We start from the raw sequence: 25,542 nt of genomic DNA, 5'->3' as shown, positions 1-25,542 counted from the left end.
TAATTCACATACTTAGGAATAACCCTGGCAGGTTTGGCGTTAAATTAATTTTCTAATTTCCTTTTATGTAGGTCCTTTTATGTAGGACGCGCACACTGGTTGAATCAATGTTGTTTAACCAACTTGGAATATACATTGAATTGACGTCTATGCCCAGTGGGACAGTTGGCTACCTTCGACCTCTAATCTGTCAGAAAATGTATTGCCAAGGTGTTCATTTGAGGTTAGGTTTCGCAGGGGCCGGGAGTCACGACGAAAGAATTTATCAAAGCAGTGTTTGTGAGACTGTTGCAAGTGCTCAGTCATTCTAGCAATGCAAAAGTCTAGTATATACGTTAACCCCTTGGCGCTCATATTCTCCTTTGCGCGCAGCTCCTCCACAGTGGAAAAATGATATACAGACCTACACTTTTTCTTGAGTAGGAAACTTGATAAAGCTATCTGGGAAGGCTACATACTAAAAGCATTGGATGTCAAATTTGACAAATTCAACCATGAAGGTATGTTTATAATCTTAAATGTACAATAGGAACATTCTAAAAAGTTACAATATTTATCAAATAGCAAATGTTATAGAATGCTGCTGAATAACAACCAGATTCATATTTTTAGATTCAATAACTAAACTTTTACGTTTTTAAAATATGCGTTAAATAAATACATACAATCCTCCTGGCATTGTAAAAGTGATTTTTTGAGTCCAGAGGGAAAGCCTAAGGTTTCCAAGTTGGAGACTGGATTCTCCATGCCTTTGAATATTTTGTTCCATTGTTGCTATAAGAAGTAGTCTATTGTACTATTTCACTGTATTTACAATATATATTCAAAGTTGTGAGACTGTAAAAAGTTGGGTGAGAATTAGTATTTTGAGAGCCGTTCGTGCGTGATATGCATAACTATCATTACGTTAGGCCTACAGTCAAATCCCGTTTGTGTTCGATATCTTTTTCCCAAAACCCCCACAGATGTGTTCCTTTGCGGATTGCCTCTCTAGGTGGCTAGTTGCGGTTTTGATGCTCTTGGTCATACTTTTACCAGCTCAAGCGGGAAAGTGCCCAAAGTTCTGCATCTGCGACAACTCCAAACTCACCATGGCCTGTATCGGCAAGAATCTGACTCAGGTTCCCCCCACGATAGATGAGGTGAGATGCCAATGAATCAAAAAGATCAATGATGGATGTTTTACAAGTTATTTGATATGGTTTAAACCTTCATTTGTGGCATGTATGCAGTGCTGTAATTTTGCTATTCATTCACCCCTTTTTTCCTTTTCCATATTTAAACCTCCCCTACTTTTTCTATTTTTCGTTCCTATTTCCTTTCCCTCAGATTACAGTGAAACTGGACCTGAGTAAAAACGATATCCAGGTGCTGCCGACCCATGCGTTCCTGCACATCCCGCACCTCACGCACCTCACCCTGCAGCGGTGTAACATCAGAGCGGTGCGTGAGGGGGCCTTCCGCACCCTGGGCCGTCTGGTCTCCCTCAACCTGGCCAACAACAACATCGAGATCCTTTACCAGGTGAGGTAGCGGCTGGCACAGTCACCGGGGACATGGGGTAAACAAATAAATGTCAGTTTTGGTGAGGGAAGCACCAGATCAGATTGACGTAGAATCATCTAGTAACATTGATACCTACATGGTACCTTTCAGGTGCAAGTTATGTTGTACACATAGCTGTCACTTCTTGCACAAAGGCCATACTCCCATCCACCAACTTTTCTGGGCCGTTTAATGTCACATGCATCATGCCTGTTTCCTAACTTTCGCTCTCTCCCCATCCATCAGGAGTCTTTTGACGGCCTGTCATCCCTAAAGCAGCTGACGTTGGACCATAACCGTGTTGAGGAGATCCAGCCAGGGGCCTTCACTCAGCTGGGCTTCCTCAACATGCTGTCCCTCACACATAACCAGCTGGTCTACATCCCCAACATGGCCTTCCGGGGCCTGCACAACATCAAGTGGCTGCGTCTCAGTCGCAACTCCCTCAACAACCTGGCCATGGAGGCCTTCGCTGGCCTCTTCACCCTCACACGCCTCAGCCTCAACCACAATGAGCTGCAGTTCTTCCCCACACAGACTATGACCCGGTGGGAAACTTACATTTTCTGTGCAGTTGTCTGACACTATTGTGCAATAGTGTCCTGGTCCAATAGTATTTAAGCTTGATGACACTTGACCTTTTTATGCTCTGTCCATTTTGTCTCCTTTATTTAAGACTGGCTCAAGTTACCCGCCTGGACCTGAGCTACAACCCCATGACCTACCTGGGTGAGGATACTGTCTCCATGCCGAAGCTCACCCATCTCTACCTGGACCACATGTCCCTACAGGACCTCTCAGACACAGCCATGTCCCAGGCCCCCTTCCTCTCCCACCTGGACCTCAGCCACAACCAGCTGCGCTACCTGGAGCCCCTCTCTGGCCCCATGGAGCTAGCCCGCCTCAACCTAACAGGAAACCCCATCCACTGTAACTGCTACCTGAGGCCCCTGAAGGAGTGGGCCAAGAAAGGGAAGGTGAAGTTGATGGGGGTCTGCGCGGGTCCCCCTCACCTCTCTGACGAGCCCCTGGAGGGAGTGGGGCCTATGGAGCTGCGGTGCCGGAGCAGGGAGGACATGATAAAGGAGGAGTTTGAAGAGCAGGAGGAGACCAGGGAGCGTGCACTGCCCACAGCCAAGCCTAAGAAGAAGATCAAGTGTCCTGATAACTGTGACTGCGACGTGAGTTGCTCTTGTTGTTAATACTGAGATGGTGTATGGGGTGCTGAGCGATGGTGCAATGTTGTGCCACAAATAATGTTTAAACTTGCTGCCATGACAGCACACTTGCCATCATACTCAGAGAAGAATTGGGCTGATAATTCAGTCATCCATTAAAAACTGCTCTCCAATTCTTGTTTGGAAATATCCCTCTGAACCCATCTCCCTCTCTCTGTCCCCTACTTAGGTGAAGGCTCAGCACGCCACATGTGAGAACCGTGGTCACACCAAAGTCCCCTACGGCTTCCCCTCTAATTCCCAGCTCCTGGACCTGCGCAGCAACCACTTCCATTACGTCCCTAGCAACAGTTTCCCCGGGACAGACCAGGTGGTCTCTCTGCATCTGGAGCACTGCAAGGTCCGTGAGATCGAAGGCGGTTCCTTCCGGGGCATGAAGGGCCTGGTCTACCTCTACCTGTCTGACAATGACCTCACCTCCCTGGGCTCAGAGACTTTCATTGGGGCCCCTGAGCTCACCTACCTCCACCTGGAAGGGAACCAGCTGGCCATGTTCCCTGGGGCTGCCCTGGCCCCCCTGCCCAGCCTGCTTGTGCTCCACCTGGAGCGGAACACTATCGGTAAGCTGGAGCGGACAGGCCAGCTCTCCTCAGTCCCCAAGTTGAGAGGACTCTACCTGACCAATAACACCATATCCACTATAGCCCCTGGTGCTCTCAACTCCGCCCACCTAGATACTCTTCATCTGGGGTCCAATCAACTTGCTGAGGTGCCTACCGACGGGCTGTCCAAGGCCTCCAGTCTGACCGAGCTCTGCCTCTCTGGAAATTCCATTCGTTGGGTCGGACCAAAGGCGTTCCTTCCTGTGTCCAAGAGCCTAAGGCAGCTGTATATGGATGACATGGGTCTGGAGAAGGTAAGAGAGATAAAGAGGTTTGCGTTGATAAATTATCTCTATCTGCAGAATTGGGGTCAATAGCATTTCAAGTTATCAATGAAAAACTGGCCATTCATTTCTATGAAGAATTCACTTTCTGAGTGGTTGCTTCTATTCCCTCTATAGATGTCCAGAGACTCCCTGGTGGGGCTGGGCTCTGGGCTGACTACTCTGTCTCTGGGGGGGAACCAGCTGGAGGAGCTGCCTGACCTGAGCCCACTCACTGGGCTGGAGGTCATCAACCTGGCCCACAACCCCCTGCTATGTGATTGCACCCTGCTGCCACTCCGCAGGTCAGTAGTCCACTGCTTTGTGAATGACCCGTTTGTGGATGCTGCTGTGCAAGGGAGTCATGCACATGCATGCACATAAATGAAATCAACATTTTATTTGTCACATGCTTCATAAACAACAGGTGTAGATTAACAGTGAAATCCTTACTTACGGGTCCTTCTCCAACATTGCAGAGTTAAGTTAAAAATATCTATATTTTTAAATAGAAATAGTGACACGAAGAAAAAATACACAGTGACTAACAAATAGCAATAACAAATAAAAGTAACATGGTTATATACAGGGAGAACCACTACGGAGTTGAACAAGGTAATTTAGGTAGCTATGTACATATAGGTAGGGGTAGCAGCAGCGTATTTGTACATTTTTTATTAGGATCCCCATTAGCTAAGTCTGTAACGCTAGCTAATCTTCCTGGGGTCCAAATGTGAGAGTGAGTGTGTGTGCCATCAGTATGCATGTGTGCGCGTGTTATGTGCGTGTTGCAATGTCAGTGTAACTATATGTGAGTGTGTAGGTAGTACAATGTGTGTCCATAGAGTCAGTGCAAGAGAGTTGGTGCAAAAAAGGGTAAATGCGGGTAGTAGCAATTTGATTAGCTATTTAGCAGTCTTGTTTACCAGTCTTATTGCTTGGGGGTTGTCAGCCGGTTATTGTCAAGCAAAAGACTGTCGCTCTCACTGTAATTTACTGTTAATTAACATAAACACGTTTAGCATCTCCAGGCCTCCATGCATACATGCTGCATATAAGCGTCTGATGCATGCCTTTGGAACATCTACATTTTAAAATGTCTGATAAATTTAGAAAATGTGGTGCCTTGCAGTCAGATTCCAAGCAGTTGCATAGCAATCGATGATGCAGCCAGTCAAAATGCTCTCAATGGTGCAGCTTTAGAACCTTTTGAGGATCTGGGTCCATGCCAAATCTTTTCATCCTCCTGAGGGGGAAGAGGCATGGTCGTCCCTTCGTCACAACTGTGTTGGTGTGAGTGGACCATGTTAATTCCTTAGTGATGTGGACACAGAGGAACTTAAAGCTCTCAACCCACTCCACTACACCCCGGTCAAAGTGGATGGGCGTGTGCTCGGCCCTCCTTTTCTTGTAGTCCACGACCAGCTCCTTTGTCTTGCTCACATTGAGGGAGAGGTTGTTGTCCTGGCACCACACTGCTAGGTCTCTGACCTCCTCCTTATAGGCTGTCTCATCGTTGTTGGTGATCAGGCCAACCACCATTGTGTCGTCAGCAAACTTGATGATGGTGTTGGAGTCGTGTGCAGCCACGCAGTCATGGGTGAACAGGGAGTACAGGAGGGGACTAAGCACTCACCCCTGAGGAGCCCCTGTGTTGAGGGTCAGTGTGTCGGATGTGTTGTTGCCTATCCTCACCACCTGGGGGCGGCCCATCAGGTATCCAGTTGCAGAGGGAGGTGTTCAGTCCCAGGGTCCTGAGCTTAGTTATGAGCTTGGAGGGCACTATGGTGTTGAACGCTGAGCTGTAGTCGATCAACAGCACTCTCACATAGGTGTTCCTCTGGTCCAGGTGGGAGACGGAAGTGTGGAGTGCAATAGAGATTGCGTCATCTGTGGATCTGCTGGACCAACAAATTAGAGTTGGTCCAGGGTGTCTGGGATGATGGTGTTGATGTGAACCATGACCAGCTTTTCAAAGCAAGAGTGCTACAGGCGATGGTAATTTAGACAGGTTACCTTGGCGTTCTTGGGCAAAGGGACTATATAGGTATATAGGTATACACAAATTATTTAACTCTGCTAACCGTCAGGCTCTAACTACTTTGCGTCCCCATCTCTCTGCTCAGGTGGATGGAGAATGTGAGTCTGAAGATGACAGCCACCTGTGGTCATCCTCCTGAGTTCCGGGGCCAAAGTGTGAGGGATGTCCATGTCTTTAAGAGCTGTCCAGGGGAGAGTGCTTCTCCTGGCAAGACCCTCAAAGGATTCAAGGACACAAAATCAATAAATCCCAAACCCACTCTCCTCAAGGTGACCATGGCAAAAGCCAAGCCAGGAAAGGCTAAACCCATGCCAACCAAGCCCAAAGCCAAGCCTCTGAAGAACCCTAAGGCACCAGCATCCCAAAAAACAAGAAGACTTATAAAAAGTAGAAAATCAGTGATGTAAATGGCTGTAAGTCTGTTTGGGCAGAACTCTATATGCACCAAACGGACAAGTGCTATTTCATCTTAAATCACTGAATGTAATTTGAGCATGCAGAAATGTGTTTTTAAAATTTTATTTTTGAGACTGCAAGTTCATTTTCTGATTGATTTACTGTCTATTTTAGAATCTTATGAAGTCAGGGTTTCGGAAGAGTCGGGATTCAAGAGACCCAAAGCCCTATTTGCAGTACCATATATATCCACCAAGTGTCACGTGACGCAATAAGATTTTTCTGCTCTAGTTCGACCAACTTTTCTATTACTATTCATATAAATTTCATATACAGTGGGGAGAACAAGTATTTGATACACTGCCGATTTTGCAGGTTTTCCTACTTACAAAGCATGTAGAGGTCTGTCATTTTTATCATAGGTACACTTCAACTGTGAGAGACGGAATCTAAAATAAAAATGCAGAAAATCACATTGTATGATTTTTAAGTAATTAATTTGCATTTTATTGCATGACATAAGTACTTGATACATCAGAAAAGCAGAACTTTTTTATTTGGTACAGAAACCTTTGTTTGCAATTATAGAGATCATACGTTTCCTGTAGTTCTTGACCAGCAGGGATTTGGCCCACTCCTCCATACAGACCTTCTCCAGATCCTTCAGGTTTCGGGGCTGTCGCTGGGCAATACGGACTTTCAGCTCCATCCAAAGATTTTCTATTGGGTTCAGGTCTGGAGACTGGCTAGGCCACTCCAGGACCTTGAGATGCTTCTTACGGAGCCACTCCTTAGTTGCCCTGGCTGTGTGTTTTGGGTCGTTATCATGCTGGAAGAACCAGCCACGACCCATCTTCAACGCTCTTACTGAGGGAAGGAGGTTGTTGGCCAAGAGCTCGCATTACATGGCTCCATCCATCCTCCCCTCAATACGGTGCAGTCGTCCTGTCCCCTTTGCAGAAAAGCATCCCCAAAGAATGATGTTTCCACCTTCATGCTTCACGGTTGGGATGGTGTTCTTGGGGTTGTACTCATCCTTCTTCTTCCTCCAAACACGGCGAGTGGAGTTTAGACCAAAAAGCTCTATTTTTGTCTCATCAGACCACATGACCTTCTCCCATTCCTCCTCTGGATCATCCAGATGGTCATTGGCAAACGTCAGACGGGCCTGGACATGCGCTGGCTTGAGCAGGGGGGCCTTGCGCGCGCTGCAGGATTTTAATCCATGATGGCGTAGTCTGTTACTAATGGTTTTCTTTGAGACTTGGGTCCCAGCTCTCTTCAGGTCATTGACCAGGTCCTGTCGTGTAGTTCTGGGCTGATCGCTCACCTTCCTCATGATCATTGATGCCCCACGAGGTGAGATCTTGCATGGAGCCCCAGACCGAGGGTGATTGACCGTCATCTTGAACTTCTTCCATTTTCTAATAATTGCGCCAACAGTTGTTGCCTTCTCACCAAGCTGCTTGCCTATTGTCTAGTAGCCCATCCCAGCCTTGTGCAGGTCTACAATTTTATCCCCGATGTCCTTACACAGCTCTCTGGTCTTGGCCATTGTGGAGAGGTTGGAGTCTGTTTGATTGAGTGTGTGGACAGGTGTCTTTTATACAGGTAATTAGTTCAAACAGGTGCAGTTAATACAGGTAATGAGTGGAGAACAGGAGGGCTTCTTAAAGAAAAACTAAGAGGTTTGTGAGAGCCGGAATTCTTACTGGTTGGTAGGTGATCAAATACTTATGTCAAGCAATAAAATGCTAATTAATTACTTAAAAATCATACAATGTGATTTTCTGGATTTTTGTTTTACAGTTGAAGTGTACCTATGATAAAAATGATAGACCTCTACATGCTTTGTAAGTAGGAAAGCCTGCAAAATCGGCAGTGTATCAAATACTTGTTCTCCCCACTGTATAGCCTTTGTGCAAATGAAGAACAAGGCTGAATATATGTGACATAAGGTTGTTGCATTTTCAGCTGTTACATAACCCTTAGATGCATGTAAATTGATGCACAATGGCTTCTTGCTCATTAAAACTCCTACAACACTAAATCAGTTTCTAACAGTTTTGTTTGATTTTCATGTTCCTGACAGAGGTGTGCAAGGATTGGTCAATTGCATGCTTTATCTGATCCTCTACATAACAATTCTGGGTAAGTACGCCATCAAAGTATTTTATGTAATGCAGCTCCATGCAATACATGTATGTGCCAGTCAGTGGTGCTGTCTTGTGGTAAAGGTGTCATCACATCCCAGGTGCAATCTCATTAGTGCTCTGGCACTATCTCTATTTGCACTGGCACTATCTCTGTTTGCAGAGCTCATCGACTGCCACCAGGTGCCAGAACAGGCCTATGGTGTAAGGGTTAGCGATCTGAATCAAATCTTGGTAGAACCTGACTTTTTACCTTTTCTCTTTTGCTGATACTAATCTTCTCAGAGAGTGGGCCTGCATGGACAGAACCCTGGTCACTGTTAAGAGATACTTTTGACGAGATGGGAAAGTCCATTGGAATTGTATGCTGCGTTAAAAACAACTGGGAACTCGGAAATCTCCTACTTCCGACTTTAGTGCATTTAAGACAACTGGGAACTTGGGAGAAAAAACGAGATCCAACTGGGAAAATGGTTTTGAATGGTCATCAGATTCGGAAATCCAAGTCGGAATCTCTGGCATCTTTCAAGAACCAGGCTGTATCACATCCGGCTGTGATTGAGAGTCCCATAGGGTGGCGCACAATTGGCCCAGCATCGTCCGGGTTTAGCTGGGGTAGGATGTCATTGTAAATAAGAATTTGTTCTTAACTGACCTGCCTGGTTAAATAAAGGTTAAATAAATAAATATATAAAAATAATAATTCTGACTTTCTTACCTGAAAATCAAGTCATGATTTTTACCTAGTTTTTTCTGAGTTCCTAGTTGCCTTGAAAGCACCCCTATTAATGCCCGTTGTGTACATTGCCCATGTGTCATCAGTAGTTACCACAGCCACAAAGTCCTCCTTTAGGGAGGAGGTCAGAGACCTGGCCGTGTGGTGCCAGGACAACAACCTCTCCCACAACGTGATCAAGACAAAGGAGATGATTGTGGACTACAGGAAAAGGAGGACCGAGCATGCCTCAATTCTCAATCGACAAGACTGCACTGTAGCAGGTTGAGAGCTTCAAGTTCCTTGGTGTCCACGTCACCAACAAACTATCATGGTACAAACACACTAAGACAGTCGTGAAGAGGGCACGACAAAGCCTATTCCCCCTCAGAAGACTGAAAAGATTTGGTATGGGTCCTCAGATCTTCAAAAGGTTCTACAGCCGCATCACTGCCTGGTATGGCAACTGCTCGGCCTCCGACTGCAAGGCACTACAGAGGGTAGTGCGTACGGGCCCAGTACATCCCCGGGGCCAAGCTTCATGCCATCCAGGATCTCTATACAAGGCGGTGTCAGAGAAAGCCCTAAAAATTGTCAAAGACTCCAGCCACCCTAGTCATGGACTGTTATCTCTGCTAACACATGGCAAGCGGTACCGGAGCACCAAGTCTAGGTCCAAAAGGCTTCTTAACAGCTTCAACCCCCAAGCCATAATACTCCTGAACAGCTAATCAAAGGGCTACCCAGACCCCTCTTTTACACTGCTGCAACTCTGTTTATTATTATTATTATTATTATTTAAATTTTTTCACCTTTATTTAACCAGGTAGGCTAGTTGAGAACAAGTTCTCATTTACAACTGCGACCTGGCCAAGATAAAGCATAGCAGTGTGAACAGACAGCAACACATGGAGTAAACAATAAACAAGTCAATAACACAGTAGAATTTTTATTTTATTTTATTTTTATTAAAAAAAGAGTCTATATACATTGTGTGCAAAAGGCATGAGGAGGTAGGCGAATAATTACAATTTAGCAGATTAACACTGGAGTGATAAATGATCAGATGGTCATGTGCAGGTAGAGATACTGGTGTGCAAAAGAGCAGAAAAGTAAATAAATAAAAACAGTATGGGGATGAGGTAGGTAAATTATTTATGCATAGTCACTTTTTAACTCTACCTACATGTACATATTAACTCGACTAACCGGTGCCCCTGCACATTGACTCTGTACCGGTACCCCCTCTATAGCCTCGCTATTGTTATTTTACTGCTGCTGTTTAATTATTTGTTACTTTTATTTTCAATTTTTTACTTATCTGTTTTTTACTGAACACTTTTTTTTCTCAACTTCTTAAAACATTGTTGGTTAAGGGCTTGTAAGTAAGTATTTGGCGCATGTGACAAATAACATTTGATTTGATTTTAAACCCCCACCTATTTCTAAAATGTATCTTCTTAAAGGTGCAATAAGAAAAGAAATCGCCCGCAATTTCTTGGTTCCTAAAATTCAAATATTGTATTTTCAGCTGTTTGAAGCTGGTGTACAAAAGTAAAAGATGCAAAAACAAAACTTAAGAACGGGAAGCATAGAAATAACACACATAGAACAGATCTACTCAAGATAGACCACTGCTTGGTGTTTACAAAGGGAGCAAATTAATCATAGAGGGCAGAACAAGCAACATGATGGGCAAAGCCATCATAGTGAGATCCTATTGGCATATTTTAGCATGTATTTGCATATTTCCGTTAAGGAACACCTACTCTGTGAAGTGTGTGTGTGCAACAACTCAATTCGCCTTTGCACTCCTTCTGAATAACACCATTTTTTTGAAACTTTGGCAAAGTAAAGTCTACAAAATTTAGTCCACTCTGTTTGTAACATATTCTAGTTTTCTATACAAAAAAAATTGAGATCAAATGTTTAATCTATGAGAAAATTCTAAGAATGTTGGCCAAAATCCATCTCGCACCATCTTCTCCCACTGCAGGCCACCAGGCTTCCTCTCATCATCACATTTGCTAGTGAGTGGAAATGTCAACCGGTTGCTTCACATTTGTACATCTGGTGAAATATCTGGCTCATTGTTCTATCTGATGATCTACCGCTTCTTAGACTTGTTTTCAAATGAGAATTACAGATCTATAGCTGCATTTCACTGTTAATTTGATCATCACCCCAAATTTTGCCATCATCTGTTTTCATTACTTTTTACGATATAGTCAATTATGACATTGTGGCTGAACTATCTAGTGGAAATGTCATCAATGGGTTGCATGGTGCATTCTGGGCGATTTGTTGGACAAGGAGAGTTCTCCTTCAGTAAGTGAATAGATGCTAATTGGGCGATAGCTAAAACAAAAAAACATTAGGATGAATTTCGTCAACAAGAAGTACAACATTACAAATATTTTCCTAGATGTGAGATAATTCACTTGTTCTCTGTAATATCATATAGCTTTGGAATTGTGACATTATGTACTTCCGAGGAAAATAGACAGGTTTCTCAACTCTTGGTGCTTTTAAGACAACTGGAAACTCTGGGGAAAAAAAACTTGGAAATCATGACGTCAGTGATTACCTCGTTGTACTGTCGGAGCTCTAGAAAGATGCCTGAGTTTCCTCAAATCAAATTTTTATTGGTCACACACACATGGTTAGCAGATGTTAATGCGAGTGTAGCGAAATGCTTGTGCTTCTAGTTCCAACTATGCAGTAATATCTAACAAGTAATCTATCAAATTCACAACAACTACCTTATACACACAAATGTAAAGGGATGAATAGAATATATACATATAAATATATGGATGAGCGATGGCAGTGCGCCATAGGCAAGATGCAGTAGATGGTATAGAATACAGTATATACTGTACATATGAGATGAGTAATGTAGAAAATGTAAACATTATTAAAGTGACGTTATTTAAAGTGACTAGTGATACCTTTATTAAGTCAATTGATTAAAGTGGTCAGAGATTTGAGTCTGTATGACGGCAGCAGCCTCGCTATGTTACTGATGGCTGTTTGAGAGTCTGATGGCCTTGAGATAGAAGCTGTTTTTCAGTCTCTCGGTCCCAGCTTTGATGCACCTGTACTGACCTCGCCTTCTGGATGATAGCGGGGTGAACAGGCAGTGGCTTGGGTGGTTGTTGTCCTTTATCATCTTTTTGGCCTTCCTGTGACATTGGGTGCTGTAGGTGTCCTGGAGGGCAGATAGTCTGCCCCCGGTGATGCGTTGTGCAAGACCGCACCACCCTCTGGAGAGCCTAGCAGTTGAGGGCAGTGCAATTGCCGTACCAGGTAGTGATACAGCCCGACAGGATGCTCTCGATTGTGCATCTGTAAAAGTTTGTGAGTGTTTTAGGTGACAAGCCAAATTTCTTCAGCCTCCTGAGGTTGAAGAGGGGCTGTTGCTTTTGCGCCTTCTTCACCACGCTGCCTGTGTGGGTTGTCGTGACGTTGTATCAGTTAATGTGACGACTGTTGCTCATCGAATGATTAAAGGTTTCTAATTGCATGATTAACTGAATCAAGCAATTATTAACTCATTAACCTGGGGCACCATGGGAAAATTTGTTTTATTGAGTTTCTATTTCCCAAATTAACTCAAAGAATATCAGAATATCGATTTTACAACAGCCGCTAATTAATCAGTTTCCTCTACAGTCTCGTTCTGAACGTCGCATAATCCGGGAATCTGCACAGACCCAGGTCTCACCAATGAGTTCGTACCACACCAATCTTAGTTGAGTATTTATTTACTAGAAAGCTAAAATGATGATAAAAGATACATATACACAGAAACACATTCTAGGCTATTGATTAGAACTTAGTGTAACGGGTCAACACACCATGGTGCGTGTTACCCAAAATGGGGATTTAAAAGAGAGAGATAAAGAAAGTACACGAGAGAAATATACATTTGGGTGAATTTGTCAGCTATGCTTATTCTAACCCTAGCCTTGCCCCAAACTGCCGCTCTTATGGGTCAGAATATAATGATGTAATTACATGTGGAAGGTCTCCGTGGACTCCTTGCGTGGACCGTTCAGGCTGCTCAATGACGCACTTCTCCGGTGCACCTCTCTGTTCGTCCTCACGATGTCAGTGTCCTTTTGGCATAGGAGTCTGTTCCCTCACCCTTGCTCTGGAAGGGCTCTTCTGAGGACAGACAGCTCTGTAGCTCAGAGCTCACAGCGTAGGAATTAAACAGTGTAGATACCACGATTCGATGGGGAGTGGAGGCTAGGTGGTCCGACTTGAATTCACCCGCTTAGACACAGCTACTCATCCGTAGCTTGGGTAGAAAAAGATTTCTTTGTCTTCAAACTTGTGTTGCGTTTTGGGTTTGTTTACTTTTTTAGACCTCGGCTGCAGCTTGGGTGACTTAGTCTGATCTGTTAATTCTTCACTCACAGGTTTTATACCCTCGGGTCAGAAGTGACCGCCTTTAGTGCAATTCTCTGGGCGTACCAAGTTAAGGGCAAGGTCTAGATTTGACTCAAATCCAATTTTAGACAACTAACTTCACATTTCATCTTTACCAAAACATTCTCTTTGATTTGTACATTTTCCACACAACGTACAATGTATAAACATCAAACATATACTAGGAAAACTCTTAACATTACAATGTTTTCGTAATAACGTCATCTATTAACCTTTAATAACAAAACAAAAATGACATACATTTTCATATTCCATTTATCGTCATGACCACCATTGTGGCTGACGGAAACCATTGTTCCAAAGTCCCTTTATTGCATGTTTAATGTTCTGAGGGTGGTTCTCCATATTGAGGGGACACAGGAATGCTGTGTGGCCTAAGATTTACCAGGGGCGTGAGGTGTCATAAAACCCCCACATCTTCAGACCCCTAGATCTCTCCTCCTCTGTTGGGGTTGAGAGATAATCTGTAGGGCTGTGGTCTCCTGTAACCTGACCTGATCAGGACAGTCATGACAGGGTTGACCATTTCAGTTTGTCCGTGATGTGTACACCGAGGAACTTTAAACTTTCCACCTTCTCCACTACTGTCCCGTCGATGTGGATGGGGGGTGCTCCCTCTGCTGTTTCCTGTAGTCCACGATCATCTCCTTTGTATTATTGACGTTGAGTGAGAGGTTATTTTCCTGACACCACACTCGGAGGGCCCTCACCTCCTCCCTGTAAGCCATCTCGTCGTTGTTGGTAATCAGGCCTACCACTAGTTTCGTCTGCAAACTTGATGATTGAGTTGGAAGCGTGTATGGCCACGCAGTCATGAGTGAACAGGGAGTACAGGAGAGGGCTGAGAATGCACCCTTGTGGAGCCCCAGTGTTGAGGATCAGCGGGGTGGAGAAGTTGTTTCCTATCTTCACCACCTGGGGGGCGGCCCGTCAGGAAGTCCAGGATCCAGTTGCACAGGGCGGTGTCGAGACCCAGGGTATCGAGCTTAATGACGAGTTTGGAGGGTACAATGGTGTTAAATGCTTAGCTGTAGCCAATGAACAGCATTCTTACATAGGTATTCCTCTTGTCCAGATGGGATAGGGAAGTGTGCAGTATGATGGCGATTGCGTTGTCTGTGGACCTATTGGGGCAGTAAGAAAATTGGAGTGGGTCTAGGGTATCAGGTAGGGTGGAGGTGATATGATCCTTGACCAGTCTCTCAAAGCACTTCATGATGAAGTGAGTGCAATGGTGCGATAGTCATTTAGTTCAGTTAGCTTTCTTGGGAACTGGAACAATGGTGGCCATCTTGAAGCATCTGGGGACAACAGACTGGGATAGGGATTGGTTGAATATGTCCGTCAACACACCAGCCAGCTGGTCTGCGCATGCTCTGAGGACGCGGCTAGGGATGCCGTCTGGGCCAGCAGCCTTGCGTGGGTTAACAGGTTTAAATGTCTTACTCACGTTGACCACGGAGAAGGAGAGCCCGTAGGCTTTGGCAGCGGGCCATGTCAGTGGCACTGTATAGTTCTCAAAATGGGTAACTATGACACTATGGACACAATGATCACTTGGCTACATAGCTGATGCCTGCTGGACTGTCCATTAATCACGGTACTCCATTCTGTTTATTTCTGTTTATTTCTGTTTTATCTGTCGGCCCCAGCCGCGAACTCAGGCTCTGTGTGTAGTTAATCCGACCCGCTCTGCCTAGTCATCGCCATTTTACCTGCTGTTGTTGTGTTAGCTGACTAGCTGTTGTTGTCTCACCTGTTGTTTTAGCTAGCTCTCCCAATCAAGACCTGCGATAACGTTATGCCTTGCTGTATGTCTCTCTCAAATATCAATATGCCTTGTATACTGTTGTTCAGGTTAGTTATCATTGTTTTAGTTTACAATGGAGCCCTACGTTCCACTCCTCATACCTCTGATACCTCCTTTGTCCCACCTCCCACACATGCGGTGACCTCACCCATTGTAACCAGCATGTCCAGAGATACAACCTCTCTTATCATCACCCAGTGCCTGGGCTTACCTCCGCTGTACCCGCACCCCACCATACCCTTGTCTGCACATTATGCCCTGAATATATTCTACCACGCCCATACATCTGCTCCTTTTATTCCTTGTCCCCAACGCTCTAGGCGACCAGTTTTGATAGCCTTTAGCCGCACCCTCATCCTACTCCTTCTCTGTTCCTCGGGTGATATGGAGGTAAACCCAGGCCCTGCATGTCCCCAGGCACCCTCATTTGTTGACTTCTGTGATCGAAAAAGCCTTGGTTTCATGCATGTCAACATCAGAAGCCTCCTCCCTAAGTTTGTTTTACTCACTGCTTTAGCACACTCTGCCAACCCTGATGTCCTTGCCGTGTCTGAATCCTGGCTTAGTAAGGCCACCAAAAATGTGGAGGTTTCCATACCCAACTATAACACTTTCCGTCAAGATAGAACTGTCAAAGGGGGAGGAGTTGCAATCTACTGCAGAGATAGCCTGCAAAGTTCTGTCATACTTTCCAGGTCTATGCCCAAACAGTTCGAGCTTCTAATTTTAAAAATGAATCTCTCCAGAAATTAGTCTCTCACTGTTGCCACCTGCTACCGACCCCCCTCAGCTCCCAGCTGTGCCCTGGACACCATCTGTGAATTGATCGCCCCCCATCTAGCTTCTGTTAGGTGACCTAAACTGGGATATGCTTAACACCCCGGCAGTCCTACAATCTAAGCTAGATGCCCTCAATCTCACACAAATCATCAAGGAACCCACCAGGTACAACCCTAAATCCGTAAACATGGGCACCCTAATAGACATTATCTTGACCAACTTGCCCTCCAAACACACCTCTGCTGTCTTCAATCAGGATCTCAGCGATCACTGCCTCATTGCCTGTATCCGCTATGGGTCCGCGGTCAAACGACCACCCCTCATCACTGTCAAACGCTCCCTAAAACACTTCTGCGAGCAGGCCTTTCTAATCGACCTGGCCCGGGTATCCTGGAAGGATATTGACCTCATCCCGTCAATTGAGGATGCCTGGTCATTCTTTAAAGGTAACTTCCTCACCATCTTAGACAAGCATGCTTCGTTCAAAAAATGCAGAACTAGATATAGCCCTTGGTTCACTCCAGACCTGACTGCCCTCAACCAGCACAAAAACATCCCGTGGCGGACTGCAATAGCATCGAATAGTCCCCGCGATATGCAACTGTTCAGGGAAGTCAGGAACCAATATACGCAGTCAGTCAGGAAAGCAAAAGCCAGAATTTTTCAAGCAGAAATTTGCATCCTGTCGCTCTAACTCCAAAAGGTTCTGGGACACTGTAAAGTCCATGGAGAACAAGAGCACCTCCTCCCAGCTGCCCACTGCACTGAGGCTAGGTAACACGATCACCACCGATAAATCCGTGATAATCGAAAACTTCAACAAGCATTTCTCAACGGCTGGCCATACCTTCCTCCTGGCTACTCCAACCTCGGCCAACAGCTCCACCCCCCCCGCAGCTACTCGACCAAGCCTCCCTAGCTTCTCCTTTACCCAAATCCAGATAGCAGATGTTCTGAAAGAGCTGCAAAACCTGGACCTATACAAATCAGCTGGGCTTGACAATCTGGACCCTCTATTTCTGAAACTGTCCGCCGCCATTGTCGCAACCCCTATTACCAGCCTGTTCAACCTCTCGTTCGTATCATCTGAGATTCCCAAGGATTGGAAAGCTGCCGCGGTCATCCCCCTCTTCAAAGGGGGAGACACCCTGGACCCAAACTGTTACAGACCTACAGTGCCTTGCGAAAGTATTCGGCCCCCTTGAACTTTGCGACCTTTTGCCACATTTCAGGCTTCAAACATAAAGATATAAAACTGTATTTTTTTGTGAAGAATCAACAACAAGTGGGACACAATCATGAAGTGAAACGACATTTATTGGATATTTCAAACTTTTTTAACAAATCAAAAACTGAAAAATTGGGCATGCAAAATTATTCAGCCCCCTTAAGTTAATACTTTGTAGCGCCACCTTTTGCTGCGATTACAGCTGTAAGTCGCTTGGGGTATGTCTCTATCAGTTTTGCACATCGAGAGACTGAATTTTTTTTCCATTCCTCCTTGCAAAACAGCTCGAGCTCAGTGAGGTTGGATGGAGAGCATTTGTGAACAGCAGTTTTCAGTTCTTTCCACAGATTCTCGATTGGATTCAGGTCTGGACTTTGACTTGGCCATTCTAACACCTGGATATGTTTATTTTTGAACCATTCCATTGTAGATTTTGCTTTATGTTTTGGATCATTGTCTTGTTGGAAGACAAATCTCCGTCCCAGTCTCAGGTCTTTTGCAGACTCCATCAGGTTTTCTTCCAGAATGGTCCTGTATTTGGCTCCATCCATCTTCCCATCAATTTTAACCATCTTCCCTGTCCCTGCTGAAGAAAAGCAGGCCCAAACCATGATGCTGCCACCACCATGTTTGACAGTGGGGATGGTGTGTTCAGCTGTGTTGCTTTTACGCCAAACATAACGTTTTGCATTGTTGCCAAAAAGTTCAATTTTGGTTTCATCTGACCAGAGCACCTTCTTCCACATGTTTGGTGTGTCTCCCAGGTGGCTTGTGGCAAACTTTAAACAACACTTTTTATGGATATCTTTAAGAAATGGCTTTCTTCTTGCCACTCTTCCATAAAGGCCAGATTTGTGCAATATACGACTGATTGTTGTCCTATGGACAGAGTCTCCCACCTCAGCTGTAGATCTCTGCAGTTCATCCAGAGTGATCATGGGCCTCTTGGCTGCATCTCTGATCAGTCTTCTCCTTGTATGAGCTGAAAGTTTAGAGGGACGGCCAGGTCTTGGTAGATTTGCAGTGGTCTGATACTCCTTCCATTTCAATATTATCGCTTGCACAGTGCTCCTTGGGATGTTTAAAGCTTGGGAAATATTTTTGTATCCAAATCCGGCTTTAAACTTCTTCACAACAGTATCTCGGACCTGCCTGGTGTGTTCCTTGTTCTTCATGATGCTCTCTGCGCTTTTAACGGACCTCTGAGACTATCACAGTGCAGGTGCATTTATACGGAGACTTGATTACACACAGGTGGATTGTATTTATCATCATTAGTCATTTAGGTCAACATTGGATCATTCAGAGATCCTCACTGAACTTCTGGAGAGAGTTTGCTGCACTGAAAGTAAAGGGTCTGAATAATTTAGCACGCCCAATTTTTCAGTTTTTGATTTGTTAAAAAAGTTTGAAATATCCAATAAATGTCGTTCCACTTCATGATTGTGTCCCACTTGTTGTTGATTCTTCACAAAAAAATACAGTTTTATATCTTTATGTTTGAAGCCTGAAATGTGGCAAAAGGTCGCAAAGTTCAAGGGGGCCGAATACTTTCGCAAGGCACTGTACGTCTAGTGTTTGAGCCGTTGAATTCCGACTCTACTTTGTCTCTTTACTGACGTTTTGCTTGTTTGATTGCCTCGCGCATTCGATATGCTGATATAATTTCGGGAGAATTGATCTTAGGTTTGCTTTGTTAAAATCCCCAGCTACAACAAATGCAGCCTCAGGATGTATGGTTTCCAGTTAACAAAGAGTCCAGTGAAGTTGTTTCAGGGCCGTCGAGGTATCTGCTTGGGGGGATATACATGGCTGTGACTATAATCAAAGAGAATTCTCTTGGAAGATAATGCGGTCGGGCATTTGATTGTAAGGAATTATAGGTCAGGTGAACAAAAGGAATTGAGTTCCTGTAATGTTGTTGTGATTACACCATGAGTCGTTAATCATAAGGCATACACCCCCGCCCTTCTTATTACCAGAAAGATGTTTGTTTCTGTCGGCGCGATTGCATGAAGGAACCGGGTGGCTGTACTGACTCTGACAACATATCCCGAGTGAGCCATGTTTCTGTGAAACAGAGAAGGTTACAATCTCTGATGGCATGGGAACTCGTGCCTTAATTTCATTCACTTTGTTATCTAGAGATTGGACATTGGTGAGTCTGACCAGTAGGCCTTCTGAGTCTGACCAGTAGACCGCTCCGTTTGCCTCTCCTGCGGCTACTGCGTTGTTTTGGGTCGGCCTCTGGGATAAGATCGCATGTCCAGAGTGGAGGCCCGAACAAAGGATCCTTTTCGGGAATGACGTATTCCTGGTCGTAATGATGGTAAATTGACATCACTTTTATATCCAATAGTTCTTCCCAGCTGTATGTAATAACACCCTAGATTTTCTGGGCGAACAATGTAAGAAATAGTACATAAAAAACTAATAACTGCATAGTTTTCTAAGAACCTGAAGCAAGGCGACCATCTCTCTCGGCACCATCTTGCAAAGGGACTTGGAATCCCGAGTTGGATGACCCTTCAGAATGATTTTCCATAGTTGGAGTTCGTTTTTTCCGAGTTCCCAGTTGTCTTGAACGCACTGAAGTCGCAACTCAGATGTTTCTGGTTCCCATTTGTTTTGAACAAGGCATTCCAACTCGGGAACTCGGGCCACTTGCCCAGTTCAAAACAATTGGAACTCGGTAATCTCAGAATTCAGCGCATTTAAAACAATTGGGAACTCTGAAAAAATGAACTCAGACTGGGAAAAATCTATTTCATTGGTAATGCAACTCGGAATTCCACTCGGGCCTCTTTCTAGAGCTCCAATTTTCCGACCTGAAGATCACTGACGTCATGATTTGACCTCTATTTTTCCAAGTTCCCATGTCATGTTCAAAACAACTGGAACTTGGAAAAATACAAAGCCAAATCATGACGTCAGGGATCTTCAGGTCGGAAATTCGTAGCTCTACAAATGTTCCCGGTACCCCGATTTTGAGAAGGGATTACGTGACGATTAATTTAGCAACTGTGTGACGCAGCATGACAACGTCAGCACGATTGGTCGACATTCTGCTGGGTGGGACGTTACGTCAATCTAGTCATATACCAATGGGATGTCTATCTTCTTCTTTCTCTAATATCTCTGTTCACACGAAAGTTCGATTGTCAACATGGCGGCAGCGATGGATGTTGATACCCCAAGCGCCACGAATAGTGGAGCAAGCAAGAAACGTTTTGAAGTGAAGAAGGTATTTATTTTTCAAATAAATCATAGCAAAATTTTAGACATACTGTAAGGTTCGATATTATCATAGGGTTAATACGGGTTTGGGTACAATCTCCGCGCGATTAGTTAGCATAACTTGCTAGCTCGCGAGCTAGCTGAAACTAGACAGAGTCCCTGTTTGGCTGTATTTAATTTTGGGGAGTGAGTTTGCGTTTCACTTGTAGGGCTGATCGCTACCTAATCAGTTAACTAATCTCACTGTTTGTGGTTATAGTAGCTAGCCAACCACTACTAAGTTCAGCTTTAGATGCATTGACATTTGCTCAACTGGCTAAAGTTAACGTTAGCTTCCTAGTTAGCTTGCTAAAATGACAGGGCCCAGTTGCACTTGTGAGGTTGTCTATTTATTGACACTGAATGAGTGAAAAACTATGAATCAAACACTAACATTTTCACCCTGGCATTGTTTGTGATCAATGTGGATAGTAAAATAGGCCTAACTTGTCTGATCAAATGTAATAGTGATTTGGATGACAAAATGTCTCCTGACACCAGATTAACATGAATAAATTGTGAATAACAATATGCTCCTTTTTTAATACATATTTGAAACAACATCAATATCAAGCAAATACTAACTGCCAGTGATATGATCATAATTTCATGTGACTCTTCTTCTTTACAGTGGAATGCAGTGGCACTTTGGGCCTGGGACATTGTCGTGGACAACTGTGCCATCTGTAGGAATCACATTATGGATCTCTGTGAGTATGCCATTAACATTATTTGACTACTGGGTTAATAAAGGTGTGTGTTACACATTTCTCTTGTCCTCCATAGGCATAGAGTGCCAGGCTAACCAGGCCTCTGCCACATCAGAGGAGTGCACCGTAGCCTGGGGAGTCTGCAATGTGAGTCAGACTTATTTGCTTTTGTATATTTTTCATACATCCTGATCAGTTAGATTGTAAAGTTCAGTTTGAGAGTATTGAAAGAACAACCGCATGATCTAAACTAATCTGCATTATATTGAACTACCCAAAAAGTATAGGATTTTTGAATGTATGTTTTGAGCTGTGTTCGAATACTCATACTAACCCACTAACCATACTATTGGTGACATAAATTGAGTATGTAGTATGCTTATTGGTCATAGTATGGATATAATTCCTGGATGTCGTACTACATTTGCAAAAATACAAATTATACAAGCAGTGGACACTCTTTCTGTGCTTTTTTTGCCCATAAGGCAATTCTTCAGAAAATGGGCGTGGCTTCACAGTGTTTTCAGATTTGAAGAAAATGGCAGGAAAATATGCAGCCGAAGTTCGAGAGCGTATATACAAATTCCTTGCTTTAACTAATTATTACAAATGTTGAGCAATGTAATAAAGTCATGACTTTTCAAAAAAGTAACGTTACGTGTTCCTATTTCGCAACAAAGCCTCCTTCACTCACGCTGCCAACATACTCTCGTAAAACTGACTATCCTACCGATCCTCGACTTCGGCGATGTCATTTACAAAATAGCCTCCAACACTCTACTCAGCAAATTGGATGCAGTCTATCAAAGTGCCATCTGTTTTGTCACCACAGCCCCATATACCACCCACCACTGCGACCTGTTTGCTCTCGTTGGCTGGCCGTCACTACATATTTGTCACCAGACCCCCTGGCTCCGGGTCATCTATAAGTCTTTGCTAGGTAAAGCCCCGCCTTATCTCAGCTCACTGGTCACGATAACAACACCCACCTGTAGCTCGCGCTCCAGCAGGTATATCTTACTGGTCATCCCTAAAGCCAACACCTCCTTTGGCTGCCTTTCCATCCAGTTCTCTGCTGCCAATGACTGGAATGAATTGCAAAAATTGCTGTAGTTGGAGACTTTTATATCTCACTCACTAACTTTAAACTTCAGCTATCTGAGCTGTACACAGCACATCTGTAAATAGCCAATCCAACTACTTACCTCATCCCCATATTGTTTTTATTTACTTTCTTTGCTCTTTTGCACAACAGTATTTCTACTTGCACATCTATCACTCCAGTGTTAATTTGGTAATTTATAATTACTTCGCTGCTATGGTCTATTTTTTGCCTTACCTCCTTACTCCATTTGCACACACTGTATATAGACTTTTTCTGTTATTGACTGTACTTTTGTTTATCCCATGTGTAACTCTGTTGTTTTTTGTCGCACTGCTTTGCTTTATCTTGGCAGGTCACAGTTGGTTAAATAATGGTGAAATAAAAAAATGTTGTCTGACAATTTTTTAGCTACACTATACTTAGGCACAGCATAGCATTACAGCAGTATGTAATGGTATGTTAGCTAGTTGGCTACTAATACATCGATCTTGCCAAGCAGTATATTAACTATAATCTAACGAACTACACAATGTTTGACTTGATTATTCATGTAATTCTTAGCTAAGTGTTATAGTCGTTGTGCGTTCTCAATGGACATGGTTAATTCTGGCTATCTTCTCCTATTTCAGAGCACTCTGAGTGTGCCAGAGCGCAGAATAACTGATGAATTTACAAATGCTCAACACCTGATATGGCCAGTGTCAGTAAACGTCCGGGGGAAAAAAGCGTAATTAAATTGTTGCCAGCAGCACATTTAGTCACCAACGCCCTGGATAACATGAAAACAGCCTAACCAGCTCTGCTATGCCGAGTAACATGGTCAGTGAGGTGTTCTCTCATTTGTGTGGAAATGGCTCACAAGCTAGGCACCGTTTTCCAATCTGCTTGTGTGCTTGACTGCCGTTGTGAGGTCAGAAGGCTCGGATCAACCCTATTCCTCTGCCAGAGCGTCCAGTGACACGCTCCGAGAGCGAAACGCTCTGAATTTATGAGCGGACAATCTGACAACGCTCTGATTTTTCGAACACCCAGAGCGCACTCTGGCACTCCAGATTGAATTCACGAACACACATGAAATTGTAAAATGTCAAGCTAGTCATTTGTTATGCTAACAAGCTAGCAAGAGGTGGCATAGCAACTGCATCAACTTCCGAGTAGACAGGCGAAGCGCGAGTACGCTCAACTGAAAGAATACCGTTCGTTTACAGTCTACTAAAATTAACTAATAGTGTATGTGCTCATTAAGTATGTAGTATACAGTATGTGTATTCAAACACAACTGTTGTCTTGGTTTGCTGTTATGTTAATAATATCTTCTCTCCCAGCATGCATTCCATTTCCACTGTATCTCTCGTTGGTTGAAGACCAGGCAGGTGTGCCCCCTAGACAACAGGGAGTGGGAGTTTCAGAAGTGAGTGTCAATTTGATTCATAACACTTATTCAAAACACTACTCCATGGTCCTAGTGAAAATGCTATCTATCAGAGCTGCAGTATGCTTGCCTTTTGGGGAAATAGATGGATGATTAAAAACAACAGCCATGTGTCCATGTTACTGGTGTTAATGCATTATTCATTGTAGATGAGTTGTGTATGTCAAACAGTTAATAACTAACACTCCCTTTCCCTCTCTTACAGATATGGACACTAGGTGCAATACTCTGGACCATTACTTGGGCTTCTGCAAGTTTCATGCTTTCTGTTGCTTTCTCCTTCTTCGTATGATAGACTCCACTTTGAGTACATTGCAAATACTGAGGACATCCACCCCCACATCTAATTGTTTTAGGCTTGCTGGAAAACAGTATTTTTTTAAGTTGAATTTGCAATGTTGTAAATTATAAATAAACAATGTTCTGTGTAACTGCCTCGATTTGGAATTGAGGACTAGACATGGAAATACAATTTTAGAAATACCATGTAGGCCATCATTGTAAATAAGAATTTGTTCTTAACTGACTTACCAAGTTAAATAGGTTAAATTAAGAGTTTTTTTCTAATGATTAGATACAAAAAATAGTGTTGGAAGTTAGATCATTGGCTGAAAGACCAAATTAACTAAACATTTTTGTAAGATGAAATTATTCATAACTTAAAGTTACACTATGCACAAATTGCTCTGCATTTCCTGGTTGCTAAAACCCTAATAGTTCGCTTAATTTCAGTTAGTGGAAAAACAAGTTAATATACTGTAGATAAATATTGTACCTTCTAAATCGCTGTGAAAATAGCAAAAATAGTTTCAGTTGTGTGAAGCTAGTGTACAAAATTGAAAGTAAGACACAACTTAAGAACGGGAAGCATAGAAATAGCACACATGGAACATATCTACAGCTTCTTAGGCTTGCTTTCAAGTAGAATAAAACATCTATAACTCACATTTCTTTGAATTTGGTCAGGCCACCCAAAAAGTTACATATTGCCACTTTAACACAAATGACCACATCCAGCACTAGCTTGCAGTCCCATTTTCTATTTGCTATGATTCTTTATTGTGAATGACGGTCATAATACCACATTGATTATACTTTAGCTGCTGAGACTATAGTAGTGGTCGATGTGGTTTGTTATCGGACTGGATGGAGGGTAGACCTTTCCAGAACCTCTCATCCCCAAAATGGAGCCATTTAATTGCGGGAGGCAATTTTGAAGAAGATATTTCATGGAGCGAGCATGCACTGTGTGAGGAGCTGACCCACTATTGGTCACTAATAGTCACCGGCAGAAGTTGACCTTGTGAGACCGGGGTATAGTTGGTTTTATATTCAGACATTCGCCAAAAGCCATTTAAGAATGTAAAAATCAATAACTAATTCACCGTTTGTCCCAGAATCATCAAGCTAGATATGATTTAGTCTATGCATGTCTAGCATTCTTAAACTTTGCTTTGAGTAGAAATTCCAGTTTTGATTTGATAGAAATACATAAAATCTCATATTGCATTTAAAGATGAAATCTAAATCAGTGATTGTCTCAGAAAAAAAGTGAAAATATGCATTTATTTGCAATAACTAAAGAAATGTTAATTTCAAGTGCAATTTGTTCTATATGAAGTTAGACAATATTTGCATAAAGTTGTACAATGTTTACAATCTTACATTTTATGCCAAATCAATGTTTGCAACAGTTCCACATTTTAAAGTAGTTACAAGGCACAACAGTCATTTATTTATACATCTCTAATTTAACAGCAAAGAGGCCCCTTCCAATCATTTTCTATTTT

General features: G+C 43.5%; 2 protein-coding genes across 2 annotated transcripts; both read left to right on the top strand.

The window, feature by feature from the left end:
• Positions 1-965: 965 nt before the first annotated feature.
• Positions 966-9,242, top strand: LOC139424147 (chondroadherin-like protein). The gene is made up of 8 exons (XM_071175837.1): positions 966-1,142; positions 1,330-1,524; positions 1,792-2,093; positions 2,222-2,726; positions 2,953-3,639; positions 3,787-3,953; positions 5,775-6,076; positions 9,061-9,242. Exons 1-8 carry the CDS (start codon positions 966-968, stop codon positions 9,240-9,242), a joined length of 2,517 nt encoding a protein of 838 aa, XP_071031938.1.
• Positions 9,243-20,366: 11,124 nt separating this feature from the next.
• On the top strand, positions 20,367-24,183 carry LOC139364790 (E3 ubiquitin-protein ligase RBX1). The gene is made up of 5 exons (XM_071101886.1): positions 20,367-20,473; positions 21,137-21,215; positions 21,292-21,362; positions 23,646-23,731; positions 23,958-24,183. Exons 1-5 carry the CDS (start codon positions 20,396-20,398, stop codon positions 23,968-23,970), a joined length of 327 nt encoding a protein of 108 aa, XP_070957987.1. The 5' UTR covers positions 20,367-20,395; the 3' UTR covers positions 23,971-24,183.
• Positions 24,184-25,542: the final 1,359 nt, after the last annotated feature.

The sequence above is a fragment of the Oncorhynchus clarkii genome, chromosome 13 (assembly GCF_045791955.1).
Source record: "Oncorhynchus clarkii lewisi isolate Uvic-CL-2024 chromosome 13, UVic_Ocla_1.0, whole genome shotgun sequence".
Classification (NCBI taxonomy): Eukaryota; Metazoa; Chordata; class Actinopteri; order Salmoniformes; family Salmonidae; genus Oncorhynchus; species Oncorhynchus clarkii.
Note: the sequence above shows the minus strand (reverse complement) of the source record. Positions and strands in the feature narration are given on the sequence as shown.

Excerpts from the sequence above, each read along its gene's own strand:
- LOC139424147 (XM_071175837.1), top strand. The coding sequence starts at position 966 with ATGTGTTCCTTTGCGGATTGCCTCTCTAGGTGGCTAGTTGCGGTTTTG. Across the intron at positions 1,525-1,791 it reads ACATCGAGATCCTTTACCAG|GAGTCTTTTGACGGCCTGTC; the intron begins GTGAGGTAGCGG and ends CCCATCCATCAG. Across the intron at positions 6,077-9,060 it reads AACAAGAAGACTTATAAAAA|TAGTTACCACAGCCACAAAG; the intron begins GTAGAAAATCAG and ends ATGTGTCATCAG.
- LOC139364790 (XM_071101886.1), top strand. The coding sequence starts at position 20,396 with ATGGCGGCAGCGATGGATGTTGATACCCCAAGCGCCACGAATAGTGGA. Across the intron at positions 20,474-21,136 it reads AACGTTTTGAAGTGAAGAAG|TGGAATGCAGTGGCACTTTG; the intron begins GTATTTATTTTT and ends TCTTCTTTACAG. Across the intron at positions 21,216-21,291 it reads GAATCACATTATGGATCTCT|GCATAGAGTGCCAGGCTAAC; the intron begins GTGAGTATGCCA and ends TGTCCTCCATAG.